The 16,620-nt window shown below is 51.5% G+C and overlaps 9 protein-coding genes across 9 annotated transcripts; 5 read left to right on the top strand and 4 right to left on the bottom strand.

Moving 5' to 3' along the window:
• Window positions 1-463: 463 nt before the first annotated feature.
• M437DRAFT_52906 (porphobilinogen deaminase) lies at window positions 464-1,676 on the top strand (the record flags this gene model as incomplete). The annotated part of the gene is made up of 3 exons (XM_041022437.1): window positions 464-734; window positions 787-1,313; window positions 1,449-1,676. The coding sequence occupies 3 exons, from the start codon at window positions 464-466 to the stop codon at window positions 1,674-1,676; spliced, it is 1,026 nt and encodes a 341-aa protein (XP_040877937.1).
• A 295-nt stretch (window positions 1,677-1,971) lies between these two features.
• M437DRAFT_76878 (nucleoside phosphatase GDA1/CD39) lies at window positions 1,972-3,550 on the bottom strand (the record flags this gene model as incomplete). The annotated part of the gene is made up of 2 exons (XM_041026705.1): window positions 1,972-2,029; window positions 2,082-3,550. 2 exons carry the CDS (start codon window positions 3,548-3,550, stop codon window positions 1,972-1,974), a joined length of 1,527 nt encoding a protein of 508 aa, XP_040877936.1.
• A 1,090-nt stretch (window positions 3,551-4,640) lies between these two features.
• Window positions 4,641-6,680, top strand: M437DRAFT_52916 (DUF862-domain-containing protein; the record flags this gene model as incomplete). Its single annotated transcript, XM_041022438.1, has 2 exons — window positions 4,641-5,124; window positions 5,350-6,680. The coding sequence occupies 2 exons, from the start codon at window positions 4,641-4,643 to the stop codon at window positions 6,678-6,680; spliced, it is 1,815 nt and encodes a 604-aa protein (XP_040877935.1).
• A 490-nt stretch (window positions 6,681-7,170) lies between these two features.
• M437DRAFT_86218 (uncharacterized protein) lies at window positions 7,171-8,112 on the top strand (the record flags this gene model as incomplete). The annotated part of the gene is made up of 1 exon (XM_041028421.1): window positions 7,171-8,112. The coding sequence occupies one exon, from the start codon at window positions 7,171-7,173 to the stop codon at window positions 8,110-8,112; it is 942 nt and encodes a 313-aa protein (XP_040877934.1).
• Window positions 8,113-8,388: 276 nt separating this feature from the next.
• Window positions 8,389-9,593, bottom strand: M437DRAFT_76875 (ribosomal protein L2; the record flags this gene model as incomplete). Its single annotated transcript, XM_041026704.1, has 2 exons — window positions 8,389-8,564; window positions 8,627-9,593. The coding sequence occupies 2 exons, from the start codon at window positions 9,591-9,593 to the stop codon at window positions 8,389-8,391; spliced, it is 1,143 nt and encodes a 380-aa protein (XP_040877933.1).
• A 998-nt stretch (window positions 9,594-10,591) lies between these two features.
• Window positions 10,592-12,275, top strand: M437DRAFT_76874 (A/B/D/E cyclin; the record flags this gene model as incomplete). Its single annotated transcript, XM_041026703.1, has 4 exons — window positions 10,592-10,604; window positions 10,722-11,938; window positions 11,992-12,130; window positions 12,184-12,275. The coding sequence occupies 4 exons, from the start codon at window positions 10,592-10,594 to the stop codon at window positions 12,273-12,275; spliced, it is 1,461 nt and encodes a 486-aa protein (XP_040877932.1).
• A 1,559-nt stretch (window positions 12,276-13,834) lies between these two features.
• On the top strand, window positions 13,835-14,329 carry M437DRAFT_67687 (uncharacterized protein; the record flags this gene model as incomplete). Its single annotated transcript, XM_041024981.1, has 4 exons — window positions 13,835-13,915; window positions 13,972-14,176; window positions 14,227-14,281; window positions 14,311-14,329. 4 exons carry the CDS (start codon window positions 13,835-13,837, stop codon window positions 14,327-14,329), a joined length of 360 nt encoding a protein of 119 aa, XP_040877931.1.
• A 90-nt stretch (window positions 14,330-14,419) lies between these two features.
• On the bottom strand, window positions 14,420-15,408 carry M437DRAFT_86214 (oxidoreductase; the record flags this gene model as incomplete). Its single annotated transcript, XM_041028420.1, has 4 exons — window positions 14,420-14,472; window positions 14,532-14,562; window positions 14,617-15,117; window positions 15,193-15,408. The coding sequence occupies 4 exons, from the start codon at window positions 15,406-15,408 to the stop codon at window positions 14,420-14,422; spliced, it is 801 nt and encodes a 266-aa protein (XP_040877930.1).
• A 373-nt stretch (window positions 15,409-15,781) lies between these two features.
• On the bottom strand, window positions 15,782-16,474 carry M437DRAFT_76872 (P-loop containing nucleoside triphosphate hydrolase protein; the record flags this gene model as incomplete). The annotated part of the gene is made up of 1 exon (XM_041026702.1): window positions 15,782-16,474. The coding sequence occupies one exon, from the start codon at window positions 16,472-16,474 to the stop codon at window positions 15,782-15,784; it is 693 nt and encodes a 230-aa protein (XP_040877929.1).
• Window positions 16,475-16,620: the final 146 nt, after the last annotated feature.

The following is a 16,620-nucleotide window of genomic DNA, read 5'->3' as shown; positions in this document are numbered from 1 at the left end:
AAGGCTGAGAGGTGTTCTCGGCAGCAGAGGGCGATCATTTCATCAGGCAGTTTGGAAATTGACTCGTGACTGCGTACAGATGTTATTTCCGCAAGAGGATTCGAGTATACGAGACTACGAGTAGGGCAACGAAAGCTTCGTAGCGATTGTGGTTCAATAAGCTCGAGATGGAAAGGGCTACGGCCACAAGACCGGTTCTGTCGGAACAGCCACAAGAGGTTCGTTATCTAAGTTGACGCATAGCCTCGAAAGGATGCCAGTGGTCTGGTAGACACAATGAGGAAGTGGCCATTGTGCAGCAGTAAATAATGAATGCTTGATGGAGCCTCGGCAAGGCAGCCGGCGGTTTGACGGGGTTGGCCAGAGCGCCCTCAGCGGGGCCCAGGTCGCCGTGCACGAACGTCACTGGCTTCAAGATTGGTTTTGTTCCGCGAACCATTGAAGAAGCACTTGACAACCAAAAATGGCGAGCGAAGCATCAACAACAACACAACCTCCGGTCAAGATTGGCACACGCAAGTCTGTCCTCGCAAGAGTGCAGACAGACATTGTGTGCAAGGAGCTGCGCAAAGCATGGCCCGACCGACAGTATGAGATCCACGCCATGAGCACCATGGGCGACAACAACCAGACCACTGCTCTGCACGAGTTCAATGCAAAGGCCCTGTGGACCCACGAGCTCGAGGCTCTGCTCGAGAAGGGCGACTTGGATCTCATTGTCCACAGTCTGAAGGGTACATGATGTACACTATGATCCATACCAAACTGGTGCTGACGCCAACCCAGACATGCCCACTCAGCTCCCTCCTTCAATGAGCATTGGCTGCATCTTCCCTCGCGAAGACCCTCGCGACGCCCTTGTCGTCAAGCCTACCCTTCCCTACAAGTCCCTCTCCCAACTGCCCGCTGGCTCTGTTATTGGAACCTCGTCCGTCCGCCGCTCTGCGCAGCTCAAGCGCCTATACCCAGACCTCAAGTTCGCCGATGTTCGTGGCAACGTCGGCACTCGTCTTGCCAAGCTCGACAACCCCGAAGGCGAATACACTGCCCTTATCCTGGCTGCAGCAGGCCTTTCGCGTCTCGGCATGTCCGACCGCATTACCAGCTACCTCGACAGTGCAACAGGCGGCATTCTACACGCAGTAGGCCAAGGTGCTTTGGGCATTGAAGTTCGCTCTGACGATGAGGACGTCAAGAAATTGCTTTCAGCTGTTGGCTGCGAGTGGACCACCCGTGCCTGTCTCGCTGAGCGCAGTCTGATGCGCACTCTCGAGGGCGGCTGTAGTGTACCCATCGGCGTTGAGACCGAATGGGTGCGCAAGAAGTCCTCTCTGGGCACCACCATCGGCACCGGTGTCGGTGTTGGCGCAAAGCCTGCCGCCGAGTACGACAAGATGAGCGGTGTTGCCGTGACTGGTCGCACTACAGAGGACGACGGCGAACACCAGGACAGCGGCTCCGAGTTCACAGAAAACCTGATCATGCGTGCGTTGGTCGTCAGTCTGGATGGTCAAAGACACGTCGAGACCGAGATGCAGAGACGTATCACTAGCAGAGAAGAGGCCGACGAGTTCGGCTGGGACGTTGCAAAGAAGCTGGTCGAACTGGGCGCCGAGTCCATTCTTCATGATATCAACCTGAACAGAAAGATCATCGAGGAGCAGGGTGACGCATAAATGAAGATGGTAGAGTAAACTTCTAAAAACATATGCATCGCAAACCAATTGAAGATACCCACGAAAAGTCATCCATGCAGTATTTTGACACCACTCTTGAGATTGAAGAACCAGAGAATCTGCGTGTACGAGGGAAGCACATTGTTCCTCGATTATAATAGATACGGTAACCCCATGCGGATTCCAAGAATCTAGGTGAAAAGAACACCAATCTATTTTTTCCTCAGCCGTCATACAATGAACCAAAAGGAAAACGCCTCATGCCGAAAAAAAAAATGCAGCAACATAATCGCATCTATGAAACCTGGTTGATCTTGCAAGACCAGCCACTTTCCTGACTGAGAAGAGGAAGACTAAAAACACGTTAGTATCAATTTCCTGACTTTCTTGTAAGTGTGAACATACCTGGCACCCAAACACCAACCCAACTCGTTACCCTTGATCTTCTTGGCAATCTTGACCTCACGATCAATGGGCATCTCATATCCAGTGTGCAAAAGTGCAACCATGAAATTCAAATCCAGGCAAGTCTCAGGGCGACCTTGAAGCTCCTTGATAGCACCGGAAATGGGCTTGAAGACGTCCCAGGCCTTGGTCTCGCTCTTGGGGCCTTCGCAGACACGAGCGGTCAAGTCCTTGAGCTCAGAGAGAGTGAATGACTCGGGCATACCAAGGGGCTGGGCACGATCGTAGAAGTAACTGAAGAGGTAGACATCTTCGCGGGCGAAAGTCTTGGAGAGCGAAGGCTGGTGGACACCGTTGAAGGCGCAAGGGGAGATCTTGCACTCTTCTTCCTTCTTGAGAGTTTGCTCGGCAATGGCGCGGCACTGAGGGGCAGAGCCAGTAGTAGGACCGGTCATGTTGACGGTGACAGATGCACCAAGAGGATGTCCCTCACCAAGAGGGACCTTGATCTCGCGGCTACTGCCAGGGATCAAGCAAGGGTTGAGGACAGGCTTGCTGAGCCAGGCAGTGGAGTCGGGGTTCGCCTTGTGCATGTTGTCGATGACGACCTTGTGCAGGTTCTCACGAGCAGCCATGAGACCGTAGCCCAGGTATGAGTGCTGATACAGAGTAAAATCGCGACCACCGAAAGAGAGCTTGTACTTGTGGTCGCCCTCTGCAAGCTCCTCGGGCATGCCGCCATCCTTGGCCTGAGCAAAGGTAGGCTCGAAGACAATTTGAGTGCTGCCACCACCAAGATCGAAGACGGCAGCAGTGGGGGTCTTGTCAGGGCCACCGATCTTGCCCAGAAGATAGTTTGTTGTGATCCAGGCGTAGACACCCTCATCCTTGCCATCCATGACCTCGACACCTCCGTTGGCCTCGCTGACGACGGGGAAAGGGTATTGAGTCTCAAGACGGTTGCGTACAGCCTTGAGGATGGCGTTGCTCTTCTCTGGACCCAGCTTACGCAGACCAGCAGTGGCCTTGACGGCGATGGGAGTGCAGCCTTTGAGCTTGTCAGGGACGTTCTTCATGGCAACGTCAAGCAGAACATCCAAGCTCTTTGCGGCACCCTCGGCGTCCGAATCGTAGGAGCTCAGTCCAGAACCACCCTCTTTCTTCTCGGTCATCTTGAAGTCTTCTTTCTCGAGTTCGGGTGTAGGGCCGCAGTTGTTGAAACGGTAGACGTGGATGCGCGAGCCAGTGCTGCCGGCGTCGACCATAAGAGCATATTGAATCAATGGCTTGCTGGACGAGTATGGGCGGGTGCATTTGGTGGTGCCGAGCGAAGGGTCAGAGGCGACATCGCCGCTGGGGAAGGATGCTGGTGTGCCTGACGAGCCTGGCAGTAGGTAGTACAGTACGAACAAGACGAGGGCGACGATGCCGCCCGTCTTGATGTACCGCGATCGCTGACCTTGATTCATCCAGCCGGCCTTTTCCTGCATTGAACCAGATTTTGTGGTGGGCGCGAAAGGGTCGTAGTTGGACGAAGCTAGGGGTATGGATTGGCTGTGGTTGCGGGAATGCGACGAGACTGACTTGCGTCGCCGCGGCGAGGAGGAGAAGCTGATATAGGACCAGAGGCTGGGTCGTTGTTTCACGTCGCTCCTATTCGACATGTGGAAGTTTTGGTCAAGTACAGGTACTCGCCCTCAGAGTACACCGGCCAATGTTTTTGTGGGGATCCTTCCGACTGACGATTCGGGCCAGATACACAGCAACTATTTTGGGACCTTAAGATGGGTTGGAAAAATCCTTGTTGTTTGCAACTTGCAGCACGATATTCCTGACAAAGTTGAGAGATGGATTCGAATTCTCGCTCACCGAAGGACCAAAGGGAGGAAAATTAACATGTTTCCTTCATGACTACTGCCTTCCCCTTTCTCACTCGTCGTCAACCTTGCAGGGAGACCCCTGATCCCTGGATCCCTTTGGCGTCGCTGTCGCATTCAACACTCTTGGCTTGACCCGCCATCTGCTTGCCCACTATCTACAGTATGGTGTCGATGGCTCTCCTGAATATATATCTATAGTAGATTGCTTGAACCTTTGTTTATTAAAGCTGTGCTCGTAGCTTGGAGTGTCAAGACCTGCAGACTCTCGCCGATGCATGCGGAGACCTTCCACACCAGAACTTGCTTGCCCGTGTCCTAGCTGCATCAACCACGTCCCTGACTTGGTGAATTTTTCTCATCGTTCCTTGGAAAAAGAAACTATTGTGATGCAAGACAGCAATCGACAATTCACTTGTGTCTCTGGAGATATCTTGTCCGGTGACACGGACCAGAACCGGCGACTTGAGCGCGACGTGCCAGGCTCCTGTCTGATGACGCCGCCTCCTAGAAGTTCCAACAACATCCAGCATTTTCCATGTCTCTGTTCTTAAAGTCTACATAGTCGCCCTCAACTTTCCTGAATATTACTCTTGTTCTACCACAAGTCTCTTGCATCTATCTCACAACCTTACAAACTTACCACCGTTCCCTCAGTAAATCGCCTCATATCGACTTGACGATGGATGTCGAGTTATATGTATACGACCTAAGTCAGGGTCTTGCGAGGATGATGTCGCAAGGGCTGCTCGGCATCCACATCGATGCGGTTTATCACACTTCTCTGGTCTTTGGTGGTGTCGAATACTTCTACGGTGCTGGCGTGCAGACTTGCTACCCTGGATCAACCCATCATGGCCAACCTATGGAGAAGATCAAGCTCGGCAAGACTGAAATTCCTCTGGATGATATCCTCGAATACCTCGATTCCTTGAAAGAGACATATACAGCAGAGTCATACGACTTGTTCAAACACAACTGCAACAATTTCTCTAACGACTTCTCCATGTTCCTGGTCGGTAAAGGTATTCCGGACCACATCACTGCTTTACCTGAAACAGTACTCAACACTCCTTTCGGAGCTATGATGAAGCAACGACTTGACGCAGAGATGAGACACATCACACAGGCTGCTGTACCTCCGGAGAACAACCCTATGATTCAGCGTGAACGCAAGGAGCAGAGAGATGAGGCCAACCACAGTAGCCAGAATGGCACTTCTGCTTCAGCCTCTAGTGCCGCACAGCAGAACGGATCAGAGCAAACTCCACCCAAAAAGAAGCCTAAGAAGCTCGAAGTTCGTAGTGCTGGAAATGACGATCAGACGAATGGCAATGCTCAGGCTCAGGCTCAGGCTCAGGCTCAGGCTCAGGCTCAGTCATCTCCACAAGCAGCAAAGAAACAACCCAAGAAGCTCGAAGTCCGCGACGGCGCTGCTGCAAAAGCAGACGGCGTGCATGGCTCCGTTTATAACGTGACGCAGCCATCTTCTGTTGATAACCTTCTCTCTGTCGCAAAAGACAAATGTGCTATTATCTTTTTCACGTCGAGCACTTGCGGCCCCTGCAAGATGGCATATCCCACATACGATTCTCTGGCAGCTGAGCACACTAAGGTTCCTTTCATCAAGATCGACATCAATGAGGCTCACGCACTTGCATCAAAGTACCAAATTCGAGCAACACCAACATTCATGACGTTCTTACACGGCAAGAAGGACAACGAGTGGACTGGAGCGAACCCTGCACAGCTGAAGGCAAACGTGGAGGCTCTTCTTCAACAAGCTTTCCCTCCTCACCCTCACCTCCAAGTTCGTGTGCCTACTCTGCAATTTGGCAGGCTCAGTCCCATCACGTATTCGAAGGTCCCGCCTCTGGACAAGGTTTTGGCTAAGATGGGTGATCAGTCGAAGGACAAGTCTGTGGTTGCCATGAAGAACTTCATCTCTTCTCGATCGTCCAGTGCATCAGACCTTCCGGCTCTGCCAGATCTTCCCGCCTTTGCAAGCTGGCTTCGCCAATCGCCCAGTAAGCTTTCCTCAGATGTGTTGTTCACGGCTTACGATGTCCTGCGTTGTGCACTCATCGATCAACGAGTCAGTGGATGGTTCACTGAAGAATCTTCTCCTGGGGACTCGGAGACACTTACGTACTTGATCAACCACGTCTTGACGCTCGTAAACGACGATGCTTGTCCGTACAATTTAAGACTTGTCACAATCCAATTAGCCTGCAATCTGTTCACGTCTGATCTTTTCGTCAAGTCAGCGTTCAGTGGCGAACACAACAGTGGTTTGCCTGCAATGCTCGTACAAGTAGCAACCGCAAGTTTGCTCGCCGAGCCTGACAAGCCAGCCGTTCGCGCTGCTGCTTCCTCGCTCGCTTTCAACATTGCTGCAACAGTCTACCGTATCAGAAGAGAGGAGGATCTTGAAGCATTGCAGGAGTCTTCACAGGTTGAGATGGCTGCTAGCTTACTCGAGATGATGACGACAGAACTTGAGAGCAGAGAACAGAAGAAGGACGCGACCGGAACAGATATGCTTAAGACGGCAATCTTCGCTTTTGCTTACTTGATCTACTGTGCCCCTCAAGGTGGCGAGTTGCATGATCTCTGCAGTGCAATGGATGCTAAGGCTTCAGTTTTGAGGTTGAAGGAAGTCAAAGAGTTGGCAAAAGTTTCAAGTGAAGTTGGCGAACAGCTTTTGGGAAAGAACTGGTGACTTAGCATTTCTGATCCAGCTTGACCCATACAATATTAGATCCTCTATGATAGATTTGACCATGAGAAACGACATTCGATGCTACAAAGTTCATCCTTACGAGTTTTCATGGTCATCTGATATTTCTGAGTTGGATGGTCAACTTCACTTTGCTTCAGGCCGCCCTCCAACGCTCCTGCCACAACCCGGCTCGAGTGTCTGAGCGTCACTTCCCAGACATCACCTGGCATTGATGATTGGGCAGCAAGCGAATTTTGTTAGTCGTCGCATGGCAACGACTGAACAACAGATAGATTGGCCCTTTGGTACAAGAAGGTTTGTATTCTGGAAAATGATCATGCCTGACAGGTGCATTGAGCACCCATGTATCCGATTGCTTTCGAAACTACAGTAACGGCAAAGCATGACATCGTCTACGAACAATACCTGCCATGGCCTTTGATAAGGCATGACGAGAAGGCACTGGCTCTTGCTACCGTACATATAAACCATGACCTTCGATGCCGGGCTTGACACTGTACCACAAACTTCAGTCATCACTCACATTCTTGAATCACAGACCACAATGTCAGCAGCAAGACGTCCAGGCAGACTCGGCACTCGCTCTACCTCTTGGAACTACTCCAATGCAGAAGCATTCAACGACGACATGTATTCAAACATGACATTTTACGACACACGCATGCTGGCATCCAAGACACATTACGCAACCCTTCCTAGAAACTTCAGAGACGCGAACCCCAAAAAGAGGCAATGCAGACCTGAAGTGCCACCTCCATACAAGAGGACGGAGAGGTTCTTGGAAGACTTCAACACCAGTGACTCTGGTTACAGCTCCACCGGTACCACATCTCCAGAGCCACCAGAAACCTGGCATCCACCCACCCGCCAAAACACACTTCTGAGACATCCCACCAACGATCGCCGCTGCAGGTCAGACTACTACTTCATCCAACGACCATCACCAGACGGTATCATGCAAGCTAGTATCGAGCACGGCATAGCTTCAGATCCCACCAACCCATCCATTTCTTTCGTCTGCGCAATGAAGCCTCTATCTCTGTTTCCTCCAGACACATCAAGCAACAAGAAAAAACGCCGTCGCATCACCAACAACGATTTCTCGAAACCGGATGCGGATCCTTTGACCTATATTCGTGATAACTGCGAGAATGCAACTAGAGCTCTGAACAGCCATCGCAAGTTGCACAACTGTGACTGCGATTTTGCATATCTGGATAATAGGAAGAGAGGTACGGGAACCGTGTGGAGACAAGGGGAAGCCGATGAAGGCCAGGTCGTTGTCACCAGAGCAGATCTTGGGCCTTCAAGGCCGTGCAAGAAGACGTGGTTTACCGGATGGTTTGTCAGGCAGCATCTAGCATATCACGATCGCTATTGTGTGTGCGGATGTTTTGGTGTCAAGCGTTGATGTCGATATTCCTTGAGGAAGTGCTATTGTTGTATGTAAAGTGAAAAAGAAGATTCTTCTCGGCTGCGTAGAAGCTCGACAAATCGTTTGTGAATGTTCGAAACTTGACCCAGAACATGCTTGTGGGTTGCTGTTGCCAATTCGATGGCTGAAGTTTCCTGCTGATTGAGCGAGGGACATGAAAAAGTCTGAGAGACATTCGTGCTTTTTAATTTACATGATTTTACTGTACAGGGACCGGCGAAAGAAGAAGCAGAAGCATCGAGGGCAGATGCCTTAGTTCTTGCTTGTCCTTCTCTTGCCTTGGTTGCGCTCGCGCTCTTGCACAACGTGCTTGTTGGGGTTGCGCTTTGCACGAGTCTTGTAACCACCCTTGGCTGGAGTGCCCCAGATAGAGACGGGGTGGACGTTACCCTTTGATTTACCTCTACCACCACCGTGAGGATGGTCGGCTGGAAAGAAATAGGAGTTAGCTGTGAAGATCTAGTAGCATCAGAAGAACGGTTGAACTTACCAGCGTTCATAGCCAGACCACGAACGGTAGGACGGATGTTGAGCCATCTGCTACGACCGGCCTTACCGAGCGTCCTGAAGTGGTGATGAGGGTTGCTAGCAACACCAATGGTGGCGCAAGCATCGGGGCTAACTCTTCTGACTTCACCACTCTGCAGGCGGACTACGACCTCCTTGACCTTCTTGCCAACCTCCTCTTTTGAGACGACAGTAGCAAAAGTACCGGCGCTGCGACAGAAGACGGCTCCCTTGCCTGTGGTAGAGCCAACAGCGTAGACCTGAGTTCCGAGAGGAATCATGCGTACGGGCAGACAGTTGCCACGAAAAGCGGTCTTCGCGGCAAGCATACCGGGATCCATCACACCACCCATGCTCTTCAAAAGTTCGCCAGGAATTCCAGCACGGTAACTCTCGATGACGTCTCCAGCGCGCATACCATCGGCAGCAAGAATGTAACTCTTCTCTCCAGTCTTCTGCCTTGTGAGAAGGGCCAAGTGAGTGCTGCGGTTGGGGTCGTACTCGATGCGCTCAACAGTGTGCTTTCCAGGCTCCATACGCTTGAAGTCGACGGTACGGATACGTCTTCTGTGACCACCACCACGGTGTCGCACAGTCACGCGACCTGTGCAATTACGACCTCCCTTTCCGTGACCGACTTTGGCGAATGTGAGCTTGGCCAGAGGCTTTCCCTTCCACAGATGATCGTTGACAGGGCGGCGCAAATGTCGGACACCGGGTGTGCGAGGCTTGTATGTTCTGAGTTCGAAGCCACCACGTCTTCGGCTTGGGGCGGCGGTAGGAGGGTTGAAGGCAACGGCATCGGTCGTCGTCTCACGGGTTGTCGTCGCTACTCGCGGAGTCTCTGTAGCGGTGGCATATGTGCGGCGGGCGAAGGCGTTGGTTGAGGCGCGGAACAGGCATTGAGCTTGCCTCCAGGGCTGCTGTTGCCATAGCCGTGGCTGTAGCATGTTTTCTGCTCAAGTTGGCAGAGCACAAGAGCACGTCGAGAAAGATATGAATTGTTCCAACGCCTGGTCCGACACTCTACAATCCGGACCCTAAGTGGTGCCAAGACATTAACATTTCTAGGAAGGAACGGCTAAAGTCCGGTCTTTCTCTCATCCGTTGTCCTTGTTGCCTGCCTTCGACCCGCGCTTTCCTTTTTCTCTCGCGCCTCTCGCGCCTGCGCCAGACGTGTGTTTCCCAGACGATGATACCTTGAGCTAAAATGTTCTTTCCTGGCCTGTCGTTGTCTAAGGCATTCTGCGGCCTGATTTCCCTGATTTTCTATATAACACACAGTATCCGCGAATGAAACACTGCAACTTGACTTCAGATTGTAAAAGTGCATTGTTTTATGTTGTGTTGTGAAGACGTTTTGGTCGGTGATTAAAGCGAGGCTGGGATTTGTGCTCTTACACGCCAGTCGTCATCTGCATTGCATGTCTGGGCCAAAATCGCGAGACGTGGAGCGCGAAGTGTCCGAGCTTTTGATGTTCAAAGCCAAAGCAAACAACATCTCTTCCAGTTCTCTTCAAATCCCTCTCCTCAGCATCCGCCCTCGTCGTCAACGACATCTCTAATACACCCAACGACCGGTCGACGCAACAGAGCAGCCGTGACACCGAGTCCCTGCCGAATTGACTGCACCCGCCCTCGCCGACCTGGTCCCAACCCGTGACAACTCCTAACTGGCGCGTCAATTGTTTCAAGAGCATCAGTATCCAGCAGTCCGCCTTCTTTGCTTCACCTGCGCTGCCATTGCTTTCACCGTATCCTCCACCCACGCATCTTCTGCCTGCCGGCTCTGAAAGGTGTGTTCTCTCGCGTGTCCGAACGCCCATTACCCGATTCGGACGTGTTTGTTGTGCCCGCCCAGCCTGACTCGACCAAACCAAAGCAGCCGCTCCACCACTTCTTCACCAAGACCTTGACCAAGTCTTGACCATCTCATTCTCATATCAACATGCCTCCAGTAAGTATCACCTCACTTACCCTCACTGTCGCCGGCGCTCCTTCTCTTCAGTCATGCCAAGCCTCCCTTGCTGCTCTGCCTTGACGCGTCCACAACTAACCCGATATCTTCCAGGCCAGAGCTGTTCGACGCGCCGTGACGAACGAGAATGACGAGAACGCTGCCACCACTCGTCTGACACGCGCAAAGGCCGCTGCTCTGTCTCAGCCCGACGCGCTCGCCGCTGCTGACCCTCCTAAGAAGGCCGCTCTCGGTGTCAAGCGTGCCACTACCACCAACACTACTGCTGCTGCCACCCAGCCTGCCAGAAGACGCGCTGCCCTCGGCGATGTCAGCAACGTGACCAAGAACGAGACCATCGATACAAAGGCTGCTCCTGCCAAGGGTGGTAAGCTCAGAGATGCACAGAAGCCCACTGGCATCACCAAGCCTTCAACCCGTACCGCTTCGACCCGTTCTGCCGCTTCCATCAAGAGCGATGGTGCTGAGCCCAAGGCCAAGAGGCCCATGCCTCTTTCAGGAACTTCGGGTAACGTCCCCAAGGCCAAGAGACATATGGCAACCAAGATCCCCAAGGTGGATGAAGACTTCGTGAAGGATGCTGTCAAGATTGAGGCCATCGAGGAAGAAGAGGAGAGCACAACTCCCAAGGAGGAGGAGGAGATGGATGAGCCTCTGCACAAGACCCTGGAGCAGCTGGCTGCCGAGGCCAAGGACCTGGACTCTGAGGACCTTGACGACCCTCTCATGGTTGCCGAATACGTTCACGAAATCTTCGACTACATGAAGGAGCTTGAGATCACAACATTGCCCAACGCCGATTACATGGACAGCCAAGGCGAACTCGAGTGGAAGATGCGCGGTATCTTGGTCGACTGGTTGCTCGAGGTGCACACCCGTTTCCGTCTTCTGCCCGAGACTCTGTTCCTTGCCGTCAACATCATCGACCGCTTCCTCTCAACCAAGGTTGTCCAGCTCGACCGTCTTCAACTGGTTGGTGTCACTGCCATGTTCATCGCTTCCAAGTACGAAGAGGTTCTGTCTCCTCACGTCCAGAACTTCCGTCACGTTGCCGACGACGGCTTCACCGAGCAGGAAATCCTTAGCGCAGAGCGATTCATCCTTGCCGCTCTTGACTACGACCTGAGCTACCCCAACCCCATGAACTTCCTTCGCAGAATCTCCAAGGCCGACAACTACGATATCCAGACCCGCACTCTTGGCAAGTACCTTCTTGAGATTGGCTGCCTCGACCACCGCTTCATCAAGTACCCTCCCAGCCATGTCGCCGCTGCTGCCATGTACCTCGCCCGTCTCGTCCTCGACCGTGGTGAATGGGTAAGCATAGTCTACCCCAACATGTCACGTCATGTATGCTAATCATCACACAGGATGCCACCCTGGCCACCTATGCTGGCTACACTGAACAAGAAATCGAACCTGTCTTCAAGCTCATGGTTGACTACCTCCACGGCCCCGTCCAGCACGATGCCTTCTTCCGCAAGTACGCTAGCAAGAAGTTCCTGAAGGGTATGTCCCTCCACCTCTCATCCATCACATCATCGCTTGCTAACATACTTCAGCCTCCATCGTCCTTCGCCAGTGGGCCAAGAAGTTTGCCCCCATGTACCTCCTCGACTGCGATCGTGACGGCAGCGCAACCCCTCAGATCTAGGACTTTGAGGGCTTTCCCATGGCTGCTTTCGGCTTTCCCCTGTGGCAACCCCTGCCAAGAAGCACCAAATGATCATCTTGTCTTTTCAACTTGCTTTACACATGGTCCGGCGTTCCTCGACTTGCGGCACTTTGCACCGCAAATGGCATGGCGTTCACGGCGTTCAAAGCGATTCTCCATTCTGGATAATGTTGTCATCCTGCACCAGCTTCATTACGTCCACATGCAACAAGAGACACCGTTCACATCATCGACTGTGCTACTTTTCCTTTTTCTTTTCACGAAGCACCGCGTTCAGATACGAACCTTGTTCTTGGACATTATGGCTCTCAGACCGTTGCACCATGGGTCTCTATCCCAGCAACACATCGCCGTCGTCAAGACATACAATGGACTTCTACTCTAGAAGGTCCTCTTTGCTGATTTTTACACACGGATGGCTTCTCGCGGCTGTCTTGTTCTTTTACATTTCTGCTGCTCTGTTTGTTCTTCTTCTTACAAGTATCAAATAGCTTTTTTTATGCTACAGCTTCTCATCGCTTATGCGCTGCTGGGAACACGTAGAATGATATCCAAGGGTAGCCTTGCTGGTGTGCATGGGAAATGGCAATGAAATCAAGGGGAGGAAGATGTTGGATGAGAAGGAGTGGTCAAATTGTATTGGTTGTTTCTTCTACTGTTCAACCCTTGTCTTTGTTTTTTCCAGACTTGTAGTAGTGCGAATAGCGATGAGCTTGTTGAACGAAAAGAGTCAGTTATACCAAGTCGACGTTCTCATTTTGGTGCGTATTTCTCGACGAGGCCCGACGATGCACATGAGTCCGCGGGTACGCAGTGACTACTGGCAACCACGCTTGATGGCGATGAAGACCAAAGTGTGGCTTTGCACACTTGCAGACCCCTTTTGGTAATGTTGCCAAAACATATGCTGCTTTCTTGATTCGGCGACACATTTGCGCCAATGAGATAAGAATCGGTCGAAAACATGCAGATGCTTCTGACGATGATATTCAGGGTCTACCAACAGCGAATGAGCAAGATCTGGAACCTCACGCACCATCATTGAAAACAATGCAGTCGATGCAATGGTTGTTACGGCTTTGACAATTGCCGTCGAGACTTGAAAGCGAAAGAACAAGCAATAACAAAGAAAGCCTTTCATGCAAGAATGTCGATCTGCCGCGGCCACTGACCCGAAAGAGTGTCATCATCATTGTGCATTTTATTTTTTTCTCCATTCTGCTATTGATTGATAATCTTTGGTACTGCTTCTCCAGAGCACGTTGCTTGGATTTTCAAAGATTATTGGACGTGGTGGGTGCAGCGGCAAGGAGGTGTAGAAGGTGCAAGTTGCCCATTACTGCCGCGCATGCTTCCACGGCGCTCATCTTTTGGCAATCTTGGTCGTCATGGACGGCAGAGATGGCAATTGGAATTGGAATGTCGCGCTGTTTTAAATAGTCGGGCTTGCAGGTGTAAGGTTGTCGACATTCAGACATTTTTGAAACAGATCCATCCGCTTTCATCAAGAGAACTACAGTCCTCGCTCAGACTTCATCATGCGTGCTTTTACCACCTTCTTCACCCTTCTTCTCGCTCTCCTCTTTACCTCTCAAGTTGTCGCAGGCCCTGTTCTAGAGGTTAGTATGATCGATGCGTCGTCTCAGCGAACCATGGTATTGACATAAATCCTCAGGCTCGTCAGAACTCTAGCAGCTCCACTGCTGCCACATCCTCGTCTTCAAAGTCTTCTAGTACTTCGCCATCTTCGTCTGCTTCTGCAAGCACTGGCGGTGGCTACCCAGCTGGTGTTGGAACCGGCTCATCTGGCTCCGGCGAGGGCTCTTCAGGACAGAACAGCAACAGCAACCCTAGTCAGAATGCTGCTGCAGCAAGATATGGTAGGTCTCCTCTTACTTACGAGTGTATATCTGGTGCTGATCGTATGCAGCTGTTCCCGGAAGCGTGCTGAGCGTTGGAAGCTTCGCTGCTGTGCTCCTTGCGATGTAAGAGATGTACTACTACAATGATTCAGGGGTCGGGGGAAAGAGTAGACGTCGTCGACAATAGGAATGCTGGAGCCGTGATATATATAAAGGGGTGTCTAGATTATGAATATATGTATGATGAAGTGATTTTCTGCTTCATGGCAGAGTGTAACCGCCATCAATGACCATATTTGCGCCTGTCATGTAGCCTGTCTATGTCAATTGTATTCTGGAAAGACTCTGAAGAAATGGCGGTGGGATAACTCACAACAAGCGTCAGATGCTAGGAAAACGTATGCCTAGAATGCAACTGTCAGCTTTGATCCACGAGAACAGTTTCTCAATATGATTACTGATTTAAGCTCTGCGGCTTTCGTCATACGGGCGCCAGGAATCATGTCGAACCATTTCTTCCTCCATTCTCCAGGATGAATCGAGAGTATGTCAGTCTCGACGAATCCAGGTGAGATGCAGTTTACGCGAGCAAAATCGGTCCACTCAACAGCCAATGACTTGGCCAGATGTACCAGGGCGGCCTTGGATGCATTGTATGCGGCCTGCTTCTGCGGTATATTGACCAGAATAGCGCTGACTGAGGCCGTAAATATCATCGAATTACTGCCTCCTTGTTTTTCAAAGATCTTGCCGGCAGCTTGGGCAGTGTACATGGCGCCGTCGAGGTTGACGTTCATGATGTCGCGCCATTGGTCTTCGGAGTATTCGAGTCCTGGGACCTGCGATGCAACACCAGCATTGGCAACACATACATCTAGTTTGCCGAAGTCTTTGGCAATCTGATTGATGGTATCTGTAATCTCTTTCTTGTTGGTGACGTCGGCCTTGTAGGCGGAGACCTGATCACGGATAGTCAGCATGATTGGGGCTGGTGAGTGCTTATTGATTTGATTTCTTAGTCCTCTCCTTCATACCTGCGAGCCGGTCTCTTTGGCAATCTTAGCAGCGGTTTCTGGGGCGGATTTGCTGGTGGTGTAGATAAGAGCAACCGATGCGCCGGCTTCTGCGAGACCACGAACAACTTCGAGTCCTATGCCTCGAGCGCCTCCGGTCACAGCAGCGACCTTTCCTTTCAAGGAGAACTGTGAAAGGACAGGCGCATCAACATTGTCTGGCCGATACAGAGGCATCTTGCAGGTTGAGAATTGATTTGAATGTATGTTCTATTGCGAGCAGGAAAGGAGAGAAAGGAAGGAGCTGCGAAGGAGGAAATTCGAGTTGGATTCCCATTGTAGCTGATTCAACATTGAGAACATGTGATGGTAGTCGCGAGTTCATGTTTGACAGCACACCTGCCTGCGGAGATCCCACACCCCCCACTTGCCTCTGAAGTGGAGTAGAGGAGGAAGGTGCGATGGACATGGTTTCGGCAGCCGGTACACAGTCACCCTGGCCAAGCATTTTAGCCATGCGGATCATTTTCCGATCCGTTCCTGCGTGTAAACATTCGTATCTCATTAAAAGTATCATCGCGACAATCACTTCAGTGATTGGGATACTATACTAATAGCCTGATCCCGAGGAACTTCGCCGGTCCTTGCTTTTGACCGTCACGTCTCTTCCTTTACTCGTCCGATTGATGAATTCTGCGTTAAAGACATCGTTCTCGTCATATCTCGTACAAGCGGCCTCGTAGTCTTTCTCAAATCCAGTATCGAGAAATCGCTTGACGACCCGTTGTCTGCCCACTTCAGGTTCGACTTCGACAAACCATCGCTCATTGACCATGTCCTGGATCCTCGCCCAAGGCAAATCTTCGCAAAGCATATAGAGACCCTCGAAAATGACTATGGAGGCGTCGCCAGCGACGTTCAACTTGTGAGACTCCACATCCTCCACGTGTATCGTGTAAGGTGATTTGATGTCGTTCGGTTCTGTCGTCTGTCTTTGGATCTGCTGAACGAGGTCGACGGCCGCTGCTCCTTTAAAGGTCCAGGATGGACTTTTTGGCAATATGCTGCTTGTATCGTTGTGAGAGTCTTGAGAGCATCCATCTATTGAGATTACGGAGCAAGAGACACCGCTCTGATTGACGATTTTGGCAACTTTCGAGGCGATTCGTCCTTTGCCTGACCCTGGCGGGCCGGCGAGCGCTATGAGGAGGCGTTTGCTTTGATTTCTGGTTGAATCTGGTTCTGGTAGAGCCTGGTAGCAAGCCAGGGCACGTGTTGCCAGATCGTAGTAGCTATGACCCATGTAGTGAATGGCCGAAGCGTAGTAGAAGTGCCGGGATTTGTCGGTCCAAGTCAGGTAGGATGTACACCCTTGTGTAGAGATGATCGAAAGTAGAAAAAAAATGAAAATCAACGTTACCATAGTGCAGTCTAAAGATCGGCCCAAAG

Source organism: Aureobasidium melanogenum (genome assembly GCF_000721775.1).
Source record: "Aureobasidium melanogenum CBS 110374 unplaced genomic scaffold scaffold_17, whole genome shotgun sequence".
NCBI lineage: Eukaryota > Fungi > Ascomycota > Dothideomycetes > Dothideales > Saccotheciaceae > Aureobasidium > Aureobasidium melanogenum.
The sequence above is the reverse complement of the archived record's forward strand: the minus strand, read 5'-3'. Positions and strand labels throughout refer to the sequence as shown.